The following is an 18,429-nucleotide window of genomic DNA, read 5'->3' as shown; positions in this document are numbered from 1 at the left end:
ACCAGTGACGTATAAAGGGACACATGAAAAAATCCAGGGGAAGGATGCAGAGGGGCTTGGAGGTCCCCGCTGCCTGATGAGAGCATTGTTGAGAATAATTCAATAAGCTGTGGTAAGGACTGAGCCGCTCAGCTGGTCACAAGGCAGCCAGGATGGGCTCAGACCCCTGCTCTGACACACACACACACACACACACACACACACACACACACACACACACACACACACACACACACACACACACACACACACACATGTTGGTCTAACTTAGTTGTGAGGACACTCCCTAGCTCCTTACTCTAACCTTAACTATCACAGCTAAACGCCTAACCCCAACCCTCACCCTAACCTAAACCTAATTCTAACCCTAACCCTAAAACCAAGTCTTAACCTTCAATCAGCCCTATGACGTTGTGAGAACCAGCCATAAAGTTCTCAATTCCCAAAATGTCTTCAATCCGTAAGGTCTGTAAGTCAAACTGGTCCTCACAAAGATATAATTACAAGTACACACACACACACACACACACACACACACACACACACACACACACACACACACACACACACACACACACACACACACACATTCACATTCCCCTCCCTCTCTATCTTTCTTGCTCTCTTACACAGGAAGGGGGAGGGCTTGTCCTGCAATACTGAGAGGGAGCTGACAAGTCCTTAGGACTGGACTGTTGTGTCACTGGGCCTGTGTATGTGTGTGTGTTGTGTGTTATGTTGGTGCGAACACCGGTCTGGATGTTGGTTTAGCTGCCTTCTGTCTGTGAGGATTGCTTCAAAGCAAGAACAGCAGCAACATGGGATCGGTAATGTGTAAGTGATGCACATATTGACTTTTTTACTGTGTTACTGGTGTGTGTAGTATGGTTGACATACTCTGTAACTAGTCCGATTAATGCTCAGCACCTGGAACAAGTTGTGACATGATATACTCCAGTCTGCATGTCAAAGTGTTCTTCGGCAAGATACTGAAGTCCAAATTGCCCCAGATGTATCATCGGTGTGTGTGTCTGTGTGTGCGTGTGCGTGTGGGTGTAGAAAGTGCTGTATGAATTTGTGTTTGAATGGGTGAATGTGGCAGAAGTCCAAAGCGCTTTGTGTGGTAGATAAGACTAGAAAAATGCTATATAAGTGCAGTTCATTTTTATTTACCATACCAGTGGAGTGACACTTATGGACCCTTGAGGAGGTCCAGTGGCACAAAGAAAAAATTGTTTCTGGTCCTTCTATGTCTCAATAGTGATAACTCTAAACTTTTGGACCCAGGGCCAGGAATGAAATGATGTTATCTGTTTTTGGTCTTATTGTTTTTCCATGTCTCAAGTGAATTGTTGTCATTGATGCACAGTAAATGAACTTCAGCAGAACTGACAGGTTAACCAATGCAGTAATAGTTTGGGAGAGGATGTATCAGGGACTTTCCTTCACCACTGCATTTCATGTCATTTATGAAATATATATATCTATGTATATTTAGTGGGGTCCAAAATTCTGGGAAAGTGAAGGCCATTGGGAAAGTAATCTCAGTTTTTTTTTAATTATACAGTTACAGTATAATTTTAAAGTATAATACAAGGCACCAGGTGTCTGAGGTCCTGCACTCTTCCTTTTGCCCAGTTGTTATATCCAAAAATTTGCTTTGTCCTTTCATGAAAAATGGAGGCTGAAGTTGATTCTATGGAAAGAGATATTTTGGTTTTGCAGTTCCATGTTAGTGCCTCGCAAAAGTGTGATTTCACATCAGTTTCTTCATGTAAGGAATTTTGAAAAAGCTGAGAGGGCTTGAGTGTGTGTCAGCATCAGCTGTATTACTGTAATCCAGTTTAATGGTCACTTAAAATAACACCTTAGTAATGGTATAAAGTTGACAGAGGTGAAATGAACCACCCAAGTGTGGAGTCTCTCCCTCACAGCAGGTTGTAGTTGCTTGTGTTTGTGGTAGTCACAGGGACGGGCATGTGCAAATATTCTATAATAGGCTTTAACTTCTAATGCAGACATTATGACAGAGAGACAGACAGACAGAGGGAAGCAAGGAGGTTAGGGGCACCTTGCTGGCTCTTATGGGACGCATGTGGTATCTTTGCTTAGCTTAAAGAAACTGTGTTTGTGTGTGTGTGACAGACACCAGAAGCATCGGGGAAACATTGTCCCTGCTGCAGAGCTGGTGGGCAGGCTCGGTGAGTAGATACATTAGATAGGATAACACACACGCTCAACCCAGATGAAATTCGGTGGATTTATGACTAGAAATGGATGCTCAAGGCAGGCTGCGATACCAGACCCTTCCGTCTAGTGGTCCATACTGTTTTAAATATGGACGAGCCTATTCCACCGTACAGATCTCTGCTGCTGCTACTACCAATTCCTGGGTGTGTGTCAGGAGACTGCGTCAGCCATACTAAGAAATACGTCTACCCATCCCTCCACTTTTTACTCCATGCTTCCCTTCAGCATGTCCATTTGTGTATTGTTATAGTGTCTACAGCCCTTTTTTTGTGAGACCTAATAGAAGCTTTGCAAGTGCCTCATAAATATCCTTGCACAGTGTCATGGTTGTGTTATTGGTCAAAAGAAAGCTCTGACATGGTTGACATATTGCCATAGTAAAGTCTTTTGTCTGGGGCCCTGTCTTGTAGTTGGGCACCAGTGTCTGAGTAGGTATTGAGCTCACGTTGTGCAAACATTTATATTTGCAAATAATTATATAATTTGTTTTATTGACATTTTGTTGAAGTTGGCATTTGTGCTTAGTTTTAATGGATACCATCGAGATGGATTAGTGGATATTTAACTTCACTGTTGGATTACTGTATGCCATTTGCAAAAAATACTGTAGACTGGTATGGCACAGTTCCTTAGACATTTGATTTGTTAAGCAATGAAAAAGCAACACGTCATTTTGGTGGCAGTGACAGCCTGCTTGATGAAGGTATTTACTTTTGACATGGGTTAAATGTTTTTAGTAAGTAACAGACTTGTGGAGGACAAATGAAGAGTCCTGCAAAATGAAAACTCAGCACCTCTCAGTAGATGTAAAATACAATTGTAACCAGTTGTGCAGACTGGCTTCATTGGTACATACTGTATATACAAAATCAACAAGTTCATCATAAATGCTATACTTTCAAAAGACATATTCAAAGCCTTTGGTATCAGCAATATTTTACGTAAAAGTTAATATCACAAGCCCCTAGAAAGCCATAATAGTTGCACAGACTCCAAACTTTACAAGTAGTATTGAATGTGTTGTCATCCCTTTGTGTGTCTGGAGGTACAGTGAACGCAGATACTGTAAATAATATACCACTATCCCTTAAAAAGGAATATGAAAATGGTGGCCCATTTTTCACTATACAGGAACTGCTCAGCATCAAATGGATGTGTAGAAATAACCAAGTGTGCCGTATGTCAGTGTGGTGTTCACAACTTGTTTCTGCTGCCCCCAAGGGGCAAAAAATATCCATTATTGCAGGTATGACAAAGTAGTTATTTTAACCCATACTATAGTCTTTCCCTAATCTTATCCAAGTTGTTTTTGTGCCTAAATCTAACCAAACCTTAACTCTGAACTGAATTTTATATGTTTTTTATTTTAGAGTTAGTCAGCATCTGGTTGTTAGCGTTCATTAGATTAGTTTAAGCTAGCTGTAATTTCGCTGCAACAGAGGAAATGAAATCCCAGTGAGTGGAAAGCATGTCCTTACATCTTTACTGCAGAAATGGACCAGGGACAAAGTAATCTGTTCAACTGCCAAGACTGTTGTGGAAGATTTTCTACAAAAGACTCTGAACACAATTAAACACACAAAACACTGATAGGGTTAAAGGGAACTATATTGTAAATTACAATATAGGAGACAAACAAACTTTATCACTAGAAGTCAATAAGAATCTCAATAGAAAAAGTCTTAAAATCATCTTTTATAGTGTTTCTTGAGACGAACTTAGTTCCAATTGGTTATCTTTACTTCAACCCAAACACATCAACCAATAAGATAGAAATATATAACATTCACGCACTGCCTATGCACTGGCCATAAATTGAAGCTCAGACACAGCATAGCTTGGCTTATTTCCATTTATGGTAGGGCTACAGGCTGCTCCATAGGTAGCCCCCCCTGGACTCATGAAACATCTGTTTAAGGCCTCTGGGCGAGACCTTGAAACTTCTATGGGAGTATCACCAAAAATGAATAAAGGATAAACCAACTTTTCCCTCACAAGACTTATCGGTGTCATCGAATGTCGTGATGAAAAGCTCAAAAAACAGTCTAACTGTTAGTCCTGAAAATTTAATGTAACTTTATCTAGCTTTTTGCTAACTTTTTTTTTTTAGGCCTTATTCAACAGCAGCTACGGGCCATTTTGATGTTCAGACATAATGTTTCTAAAGGAAAGCTCTTTCACACAAAGACATTGGTCTAACGAGAATAAGCCGACCCATGGTCCATGAAAAACAACAACAAGCAACTATCACAACACTATGATGATATTTAGTAAGTTATTCAGGCTTTACTTATTCAGGAAGAGCCAATGGGATCAATGTCTCTTTCACATAAGATTTAGAACAAATTTAATTTAATAGATAAAATTCACAGAAAAATTAAATGATAATGGTGATGGTGATATTCTACATGTTTCAAATTCCACAAAAGACCAAAAACTGACTGACAAGTCGCTGTATACGAAGCCACACCAATCAGCCACAACACTAAAAGTAGGGACCATCTTGTGAGGGGATCACGCTGCAACGCCTGTCAACATGTTGATGTTCCGACCCATGAGTACTCAGTAATCATTACTACATTATTGACAGCTATCACTGTATCTTCCATTGTTGTGACACTATTGAAGTGACAAAATTTGTCCACAAACAGACACTCCGACAGACAGACAGACATATAAACACCTGCCAAAGCACTCAAAACCACCTCTATGGTGGGACTCGCTACACCAGGTGTCTCCAGGACCACATTTTGCCATAAGGACACACACACACAAACACACACACACACACACACACACACACACACACACACACACACACACACACACACACACACACACACACACACACACACACACACACACACACACACACACACACACACACACACACACACACACACACACAGAGACACACGTGGACTCAAAAGGTGAAAACAATATTAATCATGCTGTCGCAGCTAGTAACCATTTACTGGTTTTATTGTTGTGGCTAAATGGTGTAGCTTATTCGTCTGTCCCATAGGGGTAAAATGTTATCCAAATTCTATCAATAATACATCCGTGAGTGACTTGCACTGGATGTTCCTTAATTACCATGAACACACACACTGTAGTTTATTTTGATCTCATATAGGACACTATTCTGCTGCTGGAAATACCTACTAGAGCACCAAATATGGATTAAACTGCCACTAAAAATAGTACGCATCAAATGCAGTCTTCCCTCCTGTTTGAGTGATGTTTGGTAAAGATTAAATATTTTAGATGTTCTGTGTTCTCATCATTCAACATGTCTGTTTACTAATGAGAAAATTTCCCAAAACTACACACGCACACAAGTACACACATTCTAACACCACAGAAGGATAATGACATTCCTTTTTGTGAAGAACATCTTTTCTGCTGATACACTTTCATTATTAAAAATAATAAATAAAATTTGAGAAGCTGCTTTTATTAAGACAACAAGGAGGACATGAAAGGATGAAGGTTAGATTTATCTTCATTATTTATCTTTATGTGTTTTAATATTGCCAAAAAATCTTTTTTGATATTTTAACAAACCCAGATGCAATAGTTCAATCAAATGAATAAAAAACATTTCAAAATATCAGCCTTTAGTCAGTCAGACCCACAGCAGTTGAAATTTTACAAGTGATCTTCAGTGTTCAAATCTCTTAATGAAAGGAGCCGAACTGACATTACCTTTAAACACACAATGCTGGAGGGCAGTGATTAGGAGGAACAGTCTGCCTGATCTGAACCCATGTGGTGTTTTGTTATTGGATTTATGTTCTCGTCACGGATTGGCCATTACAAACAACATGTTCGAGCATAGGGTGGTCATCAGTATACTTGGTGCCAGAATACCCTAGGCCTAAAATTGATGATTGACTTTTGCTGGATGTATCATCAGATCTGTGGCTGTATGTCTTCAAAACTCAGGTGAAGAGAGGAGCAGAGCTGTCAACTGATCACCACCTGGTGGTGAGTTGGATCAGATGGCGGGGGAGGTTGCCAAACAGACCTAGTAAACCAGAACACGTAGAGAGGATGGCCTGTGAACGCCTGCCTGAGGTCCCTGTCAGCGAGTAACTCCCACCTCTGTTGAGAGTTCAGAGTCAGAAGGCTGTAGGTGCCTATCGTGGCGGGAACCTGAGAACCGGGAGGCTGTCAAGCTGAAGAAGGAGGCCTTTTCGTGCATTTTTGGCACGGGGTCTCCTTAAGCAGCAGATGTGTAAGGGAGCGCCAGAGGGAATGTGGCTGTGGCAGTTACCAACACAAAAACCTGGGTGTGGGAGGACTTTGGGTAGGCTATGGAGGAATACTTTCGGCTGGACACAAGGAAGTTCTTTCAAACTGTCAGACGACTCAGTATGAGAAAGCAGGGCTTTGCCCAGTCTGTGTTCAGCGGAGGAGGAGATCTGCTGACTGTGACTGGGCAGTGAAAAGAACATTTTGAGGTACTCCTGAGCCCGGTGACCATGTCCTCCTAGGAGGAGACAGAGTTTGAAGAGTCGGGGGAAGCCTCTTTCATATATCTCTGGCAGAGGTCACTGAGGTATCTAAAAAGCTCCTCAATGGCAAGGCGTCAGGTGTATATGAGATTCGCCCTGAAATGTTGAAGGCACTGCTTCAGCTTAACAATCATCCACCCGATCCTTAAATAACCGGAGTGAGAGTTGTGTTCATATTCTTGGCAGGAAGTCAAGCATTTTTCCAGTTGGTGTTGGCCTCCACCAGGGTTGCCCCCTGTCACCGATCTTGTTTGTGATTATCATGGACAGGTTCTCAAGGCCCAGCTAGGGGGAGGAATGTGTCTGGTTTGGGGACCTCATAATCGTCTCCTTTGTTTTTGCAGTCAATGTGGTTCTCTTGGCTTCATTACACTGTGACCTCTGCATGCACTGGGTTGGTCAGAAAAAATGAGATTGACAGGTGGATTGGTCCAGTGTCACCAGTAATGCGGGCACTGTACTGAACTGTTGTCGTGAAGAGGGAACTGAGCCAGAAGACAAAGCTTTCAATTTACCAGTCAATCTATGTTCCAACCCTCACCTATGGTCGTGAACTTTGGGTAGTGACCAAAAGAATGAGACTGTGAATATAAGCAGCCAAAATGAGTTTCCTCCACAAAGTGGCTTGGCTCATCCCTTACAGAGAGAGTAAATGGGCTCAGACATTCGGAGGGAGCTAGGAGTAGAGCCACGGCTCCTTTGCGTTGAAAGGACCCAGTTGAGGTGGTTCTGGCATCTGATCAGGATGCCTCTTGGGTGCTTTACATTGGAGGTTTTCCAGGCACGTCCAACTGGTAGGAGGCTCCAGGCTAGACCTAGAACATGTTGGAGAGACTATATATCTCATCTGGCCTGGGAATGCCTCGGGGTCTCACAGGAGAAACTGGAAAATGTTGCTTGAGAGAGGGACGTCTAGACTACCTTGCTTAACCTGCTGCCACTGTGATCCAACTCTGCTGCCACCATGGCAGAAAATAGATGGATGGATTGACAAAAAGCTGTCCTTATAAACTAAGTAAACATGCAGATCATACAATCAATGAAATATGTGTTGGCAGACATTTATCCTAATTTTAAAAAGATGAACATATTGCACACATTGCTAATCACTTAATCACCACTATCTTACATTTCAAGAGTATGTCCTCTTTTGAGTATCCTTTTTTTTGTGATATAAAGTTATATCCTTTCCAGCATTACAATATTACAATAGTTAGTTAGTAATTTACTCTAGATGATTACATAAACGTTTGGTTTGGTGTCTTACACACTATGTGACTGATACAGAACAGGAAAAGTAAAATGATACAGTGAAGAACACTCAAAATCATCATTTTGTCTTGTATAAATGTAGGATGTACTGTAATGTGAGGACAGACTTCATTTTTTTAATATTATAGTAATACAGCAGGAGACCAAAATTAATATTTACAGATGTCATTCTTGTCCACATAATTTCAAATACTGACTTCTGCATAAAGTGTATGATGTTACTCTTGATATTTGTATAATCTATGAGGAAATGACCACTGTAGACTTAGTTTAAGAATTAGATACTGTTTGACGGCACTATTTGATACTAACGATTTTACTGTAACATGCAACAATGATTAAAAGTGATTAATAAACTTTTTAATTGTTGTGATGCTCTAATAAACGTATGGCATGATATATTAAACTTAAGAAAAAAATACATCAGCCACAATATTAAAACAGGTAACTGGTGTTAATGTTAGGACTGATCGGTTTATATGAGCTGGTGCTCATGAGATCATGATAACACCTCCACTCCTGACATTCATCAAGTTAATGGTATTGTTCAGCTAAACTTTCCTGCAAGTCCTTTGCTGGAGGTTTCGCTTTGCCATACATGCCTTGAAAATCAAAGGCAATAAAGTAAAACAGGTTTTTCTCAGAAACACAATACAATAGAAACACAGTATGAAAGCTACTTTTACAACACAGTGTTTAATGAATCTGCATTGTACAGATACTCTGACTATGCAAACGTGCCCCTGTCATAGAGCCTTTTCAATATTTCAGCATCTTCCAACGGAAAGTAATCTCTTTTACTTCTACTGATTAACCTCTTTCTTAGATCATGATTTAAAAGACAATACAGAAGAAAGCATTTCATTTTCTATTAAATTTAACTCACGTAACTGACAAACCCTGTCTTGTTCATTAACAGCAACATAACATTCTGTCTACAGATGAAGCTGGAAAATAAAACTCACTAGTGTCACACATAGAGACATTTTCCTCCCAGACAGATTAAATTTCACATCATTTGTAGTACTGAACTCATTTTTGATTGTTATATGTTTTGTCTTATTCCTTATTCCTAGGCCATTTTTCTTGAAACTGAAGAACAAAATGTTTAATCAAACAAATGACTTTCTTTTAAAATGTACATGCTTCTTCACTCTTACCCTACTTTTTAAGATGAAAACCTAAAAGGTGGTCAACTTGAAGAGGCAGTTGTAATAATTTCTGTAATACTTTGTTGCTAGATAAAGTCATTATGTCATGGGACATGTTTACTGTACCAAACGTAATTACTGGAGGATGGGTACATATGGGTACTTAAGACTAAGTAAGAGATTCATCATGTAAGACACCAGATAATGTATATGGGCAGAGTATACAGAACAAGGAAGTGATCAGCTTTCAGGAAATCTTCAACCAGCTGGTAGATACAGCTTTAAATGCTGATGTATGGGAAACACAGCATGTTGTTGAGGTTACATTGACAATCCCACAATGATGGTGGTTGTTTGGGTTGGTTGCCAGGGCAATGAAAGCAAATGGAAGGAAGAACTGAAGGAGTCTGTCTCTACTGTTGATGGTTCAGTGTCAAGTGGCCTGGTTTTTTTTGGCCAGACAAATCCAGGAGCTGTAATGGCTTGAGAAGTTACAGCAAGTCATAACTGTTTTACCACTCCAATTGTTGATTTCAATTAAGCAGCAAAGGCAACCCGGCAGGCTGACGTGGAGATAAGGGCAAGTGCCCAGTGATTTGATACAAGAGCATAACAGTGGAAGAGAGTGGACAAAAGATGTCCATACCTGTTATAGTTTTGTCACATTGAACATACAGTATCTGTATCACACACACACACACACACACACACACACACACACACACACACACATAGTAAATACATACACACACAGTAATATCCTGTTCATGTCCTGCATACATAAGTTATGAGTTACTGAGATGGTACATGAGGACACTGGACCTACCTTACACTGACAAATGCCTATACCTTTTTCCATCCACTCATTACTTTTATTTGTCATGTTCTTTTTTAAATGCAACTGTACCGTTTCTTGAAGTTTTAGACTTATCTAAAAACTGAAATCAGGGTTTTGAAATTACTGTACTGTTGGATACTGCTGGCAGTGCATACATTCAGTATGCTTTTGATCTGCAGAGAGAGTAAACATAACCTCTCATTATAAAATTACAATGTAATACATCTATTTACTGCCTTTTGAGAAAATCTCCCCATAACATACCAACAAGTCCTCCAAATTAAACAATAAGATGTGTTGTTTGTCCATGCCCTCTAGAACAACACATAGAAGCAGCTTCTGATCTGAAGCCCCTATCAGCTGGATGGCATAATTTGTCTGTGCCTTCCAAAGCCGTTACAAAGGACTGTTGAAAAATAAATCTGTTTCACAATGTGACAACTTCATGATTAAGGTGCGGTTAGATTTAGGCACAGATCAAATTAACTGTATTGCGTCCAACACTATCTTGTCATTATTTGTACTGCATGGGCCTATCAGTCACTAAAGTTGAGTTAAAAGCCAAATTTAGAAGGTGTACTATACAAGCACAAAAGAAAAATAACAAGACAGTGACTGATATGCAGTCTTGACATATGATCAAGACAAACCTAAGATTCCTTGTCTAATGCTCCAGCCTTTATGCTGTATATTGTTACTTGGAATTGCAGAGTATTATTCTGCATTTTGTAGTTTATTGCAACAAGGCCTCCTTCAGAGTAGCTCACAAGATGTTGCTGTGCTACACTTTTGAAGTTCATTGTGAATTACTGACATGCAATGTTGAGGATTATCTTTTCTTTATGAACCATAGCCCCAAAATACTTCTCTTCAAGTTTTGCATTTATTATTTCTCATATGTCAGCCTGTTGGATTGAAAGTCTGGAATGGTGCATTCATGTACAATCAGGTGCATGTGCAAGAAATTGGAAAGATTACTTCAGAATTCTAGTCAATAAGAATAAGTATGGGTATACTAGCTCTCAATTTATTGTATCCACTCCCGGCAATAAAAATTATTTTTTTTGTATTGCTATGTTAAAGCAATTTAAAGAATTTCTTTAAAGTCAGGGAAATATAATGGTCTTGGTTAAATTTTAAAAGGTTAAAGCCTACTTTCACAACATACAACCCGAACCACCATCTTCCCTAATCTTAACCAAATCGCCTAAACCTAACAATATGTCGAATGCAAGATGTAAACCCTGGTCTTTGATATCAAAATCCTACACTCTGTACATTTAACACTACTTGGATCCCCTTCTGACAGCTTCTGTGCAGAATAATGATTGCACAGTCCCTTGATTGGAAAATGTTGCTAGTGAGCATGCAGTAAGACAGAACCAGACCAGACAGAAGTTCCATTTCGTCCAAAAATGCAGTTTGCAGAGCAAATTAGAAGTATATAAACAGAATGCTTAACACATAGTTGTGGACCAACACAAAGTATCATCCTGTGGGAAACTATAACAATGTTTTGACAGCGTTGTCCCCAGAGTTTCATGCGGTTGTATTAAAGGATAGGATGTGTGTTAGATGAAAGAATTTGACCTTATATATATGATCACAAGTACTCTTTTTTTTCACTTTGCTCAAAGTTCTTGATTTTGAGAACTTTTGTTCTGTGGGATAGAGTAATCAACACACACACATTACTTGCCTGGGAACACAGTACTGTAAATGGCTCTTTTCTAGTCTTATCCACCACTCAAAGCACTTTACACTACATGCCACATTCACCTATTCACACACACACATGTACACACAGATCTTACATCGGAGGCAATTTGGGGTCCAGTATCTTGCCAAAGGACACTTCGACATGCGGGGATCAAACCACCGACCTTCAAGTTAGTGGACGAGACACTCTACCTCCTGGGCCCCAGTAGCTCCAGTGTTTATGCTCTTGTAGGAAGTAGTTCGCAAAACACATCTGAAAACTTGATAGGCATTGTATTGAAAACAATGAGTGTGTGTGTCTGTATATGTGCACAGTTTTGTATGTGCCTTCTGGTTGCGTACATCAGTATCTACGTGTGTGTTTCCATGTTTTTGTTTGTGCCCAGCAGGTCTTTGTGTTTGTGTATGGTTGTGTGTACACATGTATATTGTGGCTGTGTTTTTACATATAATTCTATCAATGTGTATTGTTCTATTAAAAGCTATGACAACAGTAGAAGAGTGGTGGTGATGGCGGTGGAAGTATTGTGTTTCCTTGAGTATCATGAAAAATAAGTTCACATACACAAATGCATAAATGCATATATGAAAATGTACATATAAACGATGTCAGCAATATAAGAGCCTGTTTATGTAAGTCACTTTTTACAACTGACCATTCACAATAGAGGGTAGGGTCGAGTGAGAGCTTTTTGACCAGAGGTGTTATCAGAGCCTGCTGGAATATGATTGGAAAAGTTCCCGAAGCCTGTGAACCATTTATCAAATGTGTGATAGGTGCCACAATGATATGAGATATGGCTTGGAGGAGGTTGGATGGAATGGGATCCAGTGCACATGTAGCAGGATGGCTACCATGGTGGAATTTTGATACGTTGTTTTTAGAGAGAGGGGTGAATGAGATAAGTGATGCGCCATTAACCTGGGGAGACACAGAAGGACATGTAGTGGGACTGGTGAATGTGACACTTTATGATGCCTTGCATTCAGCTAGAGGGCTAAATGAGGGAGGTGCTGAGCTATTGACCAGAGGGATAGTGTGATTGCTTCATGTTTGGCTTGCTAGTGCACTGCCCTCTGTGGAGAGTGATGGTCCCTTAACCGAGGGAGACTGGTTGTCTCTGAGTGGTTCATAGCTGCTGATGACCATCACCTTTTTGATAAAGAAGCAGGCAGAGAGATCAGCTGAGAGGTTTTTGTCTGTTTGAGGAGGTGGAGGATTGAGTCATGTTTTCAAGGTGGAAAATAATTTCTGAGTGTCTCTGGTACTGCTGATCTTATCATTGTAAAAAGCAATTTTGGTAGCACTGATGCTGGATGACAAGGAAGATAGGAGCGACTGATAACTCTCAGCAGCTCTGAGATCAGTACGCAGCTTTTGAATAGTGTCACTCAGCCATAGGTGAGGCAGGTTACAGCGAGCAAGTTTGGTGGATAGAGGACACAGACATGAGGTCAGTGTGGCAAAGTCGGTGTGAGAGACTCTGTGGAAACAATGACCTCTAGTGAGGAAAATTTGCTAAGAGGAAGTAGAGCGGAGGCATGAGCTGAGCTGATTACACCTACTCTGAGCACTTAATATAATGACAAGTGAGGCCAGCGGCCCAATCCACTTCCTATGGTTTCAGTTCTCTGAAGTCATGGACAAACCATGTTTCCCAGTGACAGCCAAACTCATGGACATACTGTCTCTTACTAGCTGAATTGAGAGAGACGGAAAGCAGTTGTGTGTTTATCCCTGACACCTGGCTGCATATCTGAGTGCATCTCCCAATCCACAGTAATCTTCCTTAGTATCTCTCAAACTCTTTCTGCTGGTCCTCTCAATGTTTTCTACAATGTTTTGTATAAAACAGATTTCTTAGTGAGATGATAACCTCAATGTGAATCTGAGTTACTGACCCTGTACCTCAAATATGAACCTTTAGCGTCTGTAAGGCCTGAGTACTGGTATGTGTCACCAGTGACAGGTGAACAAAGCGTGGCGGGGCTGGTATATGATGGTGCAAGCTGTAAAACATATTCTGTAGGCAAAAGTCTTTGAAAAACCCCCAACACACTCTTTACTCAAGTAGGGACATATACAGTAGATAGTGCTGTGTCATGGTGATCAGGCCAGTGGAGCTCTGCCCACCCACTTACCATTTATGTGTTTGTATTTTTTATCATCGTTTAAACATTGAGGCAGCCAGCAGTGGACTTTTACTGCTTTGCATTAGAGAAAAGAAGTTAAAACCCAGAAAAATCTTAATGCCTTAAAAAGTTGTGGATCTAGCAGCAGTAACTCTGCAGACAACAGAGAGGAGTAGAGCATCCAAATGGATTCAGGATCACAGCTCCCAGTGAATCCCGTTCAAACACGAGCCAAGTTTTACAGCATAAGTAGTAGGCAGAAGACAACAGGAAGCTAGTCTGAGTTGGGTCTACAAGGCCTGAGGTGCTGGTAAATGTCACCAGGCTGAGACAGGTGAACAAGGTATAGAGGGACTCTTATATGGTGATGCAAGCAGACCTGGAAAACATACTGTAGGCAAAAATCTTTGAAAATCCTCCAGCACATTTTTTTTACTCAAGTAAGGCCACACATGTAATAGTGTCTTTATACCGTCAAAGGTTAAGCAAGGGACTCTAATAGGTCTTATTAAAACTACTGTGCAAGAAAAAAAACACATCATGAAAGCTCTTTAGTCTGTTGTCAAGGATAATGGTGATACTTTCTTGCATTGGCTGTGTAATTTCGCACATTAGCTTTGAAATGAAATGATAATTTTGGTGTTTAAACGTTGACCTTATTTGAATATTTAGCATAGGAATTCCTAATCGTAGCCCTAATCGTAGCCCGTATAATTTTAGGGAACGAAAGGTAATTAGACAAATTAACATTAACTTTAAAATAGCCATGTTGTTTAATATTCTTTGTAAAATCTTTGACTGTCTCATTTAGGGCAAAACACCCACTTATCTGGACTGAAGTCTGGTTGCTGACGTTGCCGGGAAATAACGTTTCGCTGATGTGTCATAAAAAGCTCATTGGTTGCTTTCAGCTGTATGTTTAAAATCCCACAAGGTTGTCACATTGATTAACTGCCTAAAAAGGGTTGCTGTTCCTGTTATCACAATTATCTCAAAGTGCATATTAGTACAGTCAACATTTAAATCTCAAGTATTGTTTCATTTCAAGTCCCATTTGTTATATAAAAGAGCTAAAATCACTAAAAAATGTCACAGTCCAAATATCTATGGACTGCATTGTATAGCTTCTTACAGTAGTAAGCAGTTTCACCCAGCTATTGCCAAATTATCTAGGTGCAGTCACAGTTAGCCTGTGTACTCCACGTTGTTGCTGGGTGGGTGAGGCCCCATATCTGACAAATCAAAATCATTATTAGATTATTTATTTAGGCTATTCTCTACGTACACATTTACACTGCTGTAACTGTAGACATCTGAGAAGAGCAATACCAGAGTTAAGATAATGATAAGATAATGTCAACACATTTGTTTGTTCATACTTTTGTGCTTGTTCCATAACTTCTTGTCTCCTTACTGTACTGTGTTAAAAAGAGTGGATTTCATCAGCTGGCTCTTATATGTTTGGCCAAAAATTGGGGAGAAGTATGCAAACAACAAGAAAAAATAATTGGTCATGTTAATGCTATAGTAAACAAGCACATAAAAGTTGAACTTAATCAAAAAGGTTCCTCAAGCAGACTGGTAGTGGCACCTCTTGCAGCAAAATGGACAGTCACTGTTCAATAAATCTTGCTCCCACTCTCTGGTCCAGGATTGCAGATGGCAAATGTGTGCAGATAACATTGTGATAACTACATTTGCCAGTATTTATACACTAATTACATATCAAAGATCAATAGGCACAGTTGTGAATATTAACTTTAAATTTATCTGAAAAAGTGGTCTTGACATTCATTGCCATGGTAACAGTGGTGCTGTCACGTATTCTGGTATCATAATTCCCCTCCATCCCACTTCCAGTGTGGCAGTTTTTCCCCATTTATATGTTCATTTGGTGCATTCCTTGCATTTTTGGATTTGGAGCACATTTCCCCCAATGTTTGTGCTTTCACTGTTGTATGACTGTGAAGATTCTCTGTCACACAGGTCATGGATATACAAAGGCAACCGGACTGTTTGAGGTTCTTGAAGACATTTCTACTCTCATGCAAAAGACTTTGGTAGAACTGAAGAAGCACTGTATGTGTTTTTGTATTTAGAGCACATTAACCTGAGTGTTTATGCTCCTTAGAGGCCACCGTAAAAAAGCTCTAAAAGCCCAATGTAGACTACTTTCTCACCTAATTGCAGACAGACACAGTAAGTTACTAGCTGGTGCACATAGTGGAGCATTCAACATTTTAAGAACCAAATAAACAAGGCAGATAAACTTGGAATCTCTGTGTTACAGCTTATCTGTCTGATGTGTTGAAAAGCACAGAATGTCATTTTTCATTAGGTCCTGATTGATTCTGTTGCCATTGGAATAATTTTAAAGTAATAATTAACATTGACAAATGCCCATTCTTGATTTGGGAATACTAGTATAATTCCTGCTGCTGTGTAATGGCTACAGTCATTTAATAATAATTAAAAATACAAAGAATATTCAGCAACATGTAAACATAATTGGTAAGATTAATTTTTTTAACTCATTACAGACTCTGAAATTGCAAAGTGCGAAGTGAAAGAGGCCAAACTCACCATACATAAAAGGTATCTAGTGATCTGGGAGAGAACTGCGTGTGCACTTCCACCAACTAAATTTGTGCGGTGGTCTGAGCTGGAATATGTGGAAAAAAGCCTGACAATCAGACCTTCTTTTGGAGACACCTCGCCCGAACCGAGGCCGCACAACACTCAAACTTCCTGGCACTACCACATGATGGACTAATTCAAGCATGTGTTTCCTGTTTTGATAAGATCCTTAGTTGTTCCTGTTGGGCTTGCAGTTCCGAGTTGATCTTTGTTAGCCTCCGACCAAGGAGAGGTGTATTGTCAGCTAATAGAAACACAGATGCATTGTGTTTGGAAATGGAGAAGTTATTCTAGTGTGTTTCATCACTATGTTTAGCTCAAATTATACTACCAGACTACCAACTGTAGTATTGCATTCATATGCTTTTTACGGTTTAAAATCACTCTATTTAAAATGTTTTTATTACCCACATCAGAAATGTGACCTCTAATCTGGGCTGAATGTGTTTCAGTTTTGTTGAAGGGAAGTCTTATGTGACTGTACCTTAACCACTTACTTCACTACCTTAAGGGCACACTACTTTCTGCATTTACATTGAAGGGTGGCACTGGGCATAAGGTGCAATGCAGATTCATCCAATATGAATGCAATTCCTAGGAATATTGGGTTGGGTATTTACACAGATCTAATGCCAGTATGAACTCTATGAGAAAACTTACAGTATCTTACATTCATTTTCAGAACCTACAATATACCTTATTTTTCATCATTCAACTTTGAGTGTTCTCATACTGTCTGCTATGCAGGAACTCCCTTTGTCAAACTCTGGAATGTCCTACCCTTTCAAGAGGCCCTTCAGGGTTTCCATCTTTCCTCGTGGAACCATAATTTTGGTTAGACTGAACAGGAGTAGCTGCCCAGCATTGACATGAATGCTTGCAGCTAATTGTAGGAGTCCAAAATCTATACAGAAACTCTGACACGGTACTTCCTCAATGCTAGTCCCTAAACTTAATCTCCAAAATCAAGAATCCCACTGGTCCCATTAATGTGTTTAGTGCCTATGTAACACAACCTGACGTCTGCTTACATGAGTGCCGCCTCCACTTAGCCTCTGCCTCTTCAATCCTCCATCAGTTTCTAAAAATGGAGTGTTTCTGTCTAGATTGAGATGTTCATACGTCACATCTGCCTCCACCACTCACTTCTAGTTTTATGTTCCAACAATACAAAACATCCTCCCTGCTTACGTACATGGCTCCGGTTGCATAACCCTGCTGTTCCATATGTTTCTGGAGTGCTGGAGAACATTTCCTAGATCATCTTCCCTATCCCTCTTTTTCTACACAGTGTTTTGTGCATGTTTTGCCCAATTTGCTTCATCTCTAAAAATGAAATTCTATATCTAAAATTTTGAATTATAATTTACTGTTGGGTATATTCTGCAGCTATTTTTGTAGGTTTCATTAGATGGGTAAGAAGAGGTCCGAATTGGGATTTTATAAAACATTGCAGAATGGACCTACTATGTTTGGGACTAGGGATTTAAACACATATGAATACATTATTCAGATTTGAACATATAATACACACAGCATTAGAATTTTTGGAATAAAATTTGTTTTTTCCCCTCCCTCATCTGATTAACACATTTTGCCACTAATGGCATTTCAACTCAAAGATTACTCAGTCAAATCAAAACGAAGATATCATAAACACCTTGATATAATCACTGGAAACCACTCTTTACAGTGCTGCAAGGATCTAACAATCCAGGGGATTACTGTATGTACAGTGTGTACGGGAACTGCTACTAGCCAGTGCAGCATGATTTTCCATGATGCGGTCTTATCTCCTCTTGCGTAAACTTAGGCTATACATATACTCGAGGAAAATAAAAGTACATATCAATTTACACAGAATGAAGCAATCTTGACAATTTTTACCAACTTATTATCTTGGGCATTA

General features: G+C 39.7%; 1 protein-coding gene across 2 annotated transcripts in view; it reads left to right on the top strand.

Moving 5' to 3' along the window:
• The first annotated feature begins 722 nt into the window (after positions 1–722).
• mcf2l2 (MCF.2 cell line derived transforming sequence-like 2) overlaps positions 723–18,429 on the top strand; it is a 130,367-nt gene continuing 112,660 nt past the window's right edge. For both annotated transcript variants that reach the window (XM_040128756.1, XM_040128755.1), the window contains exon 1: positions 723–834. In XM_040128756.1, coding sequence (XP_039984690.1) covers positions 819–834 — 16 coding nt within the window. In that variant the 5' untranslated portion in view covers positions 723–818. The remainder of the gene's footprint in view (positions 835–18,429) is intronic.

Source organism: Xiphias gladius, chromosome 6, assembly GCF_016859285.1.
Source record: "Xiphias gladius isolate SHS-SW01 ecotype Sanya breed wild chromosome 6, ASM1685928v1, whole genome shotgun sequence".
Taxonomy (NCBI): domain Eukaryota; kingdom Metazoa; phylum Chordata; class Actinopteri; order Istiophoriformes; family Xiphiidae; genus Xiphias; species Xiphias gladius.
This window is presented reverse-complemented; position numbering and strand designations above follow the sequence as displayed.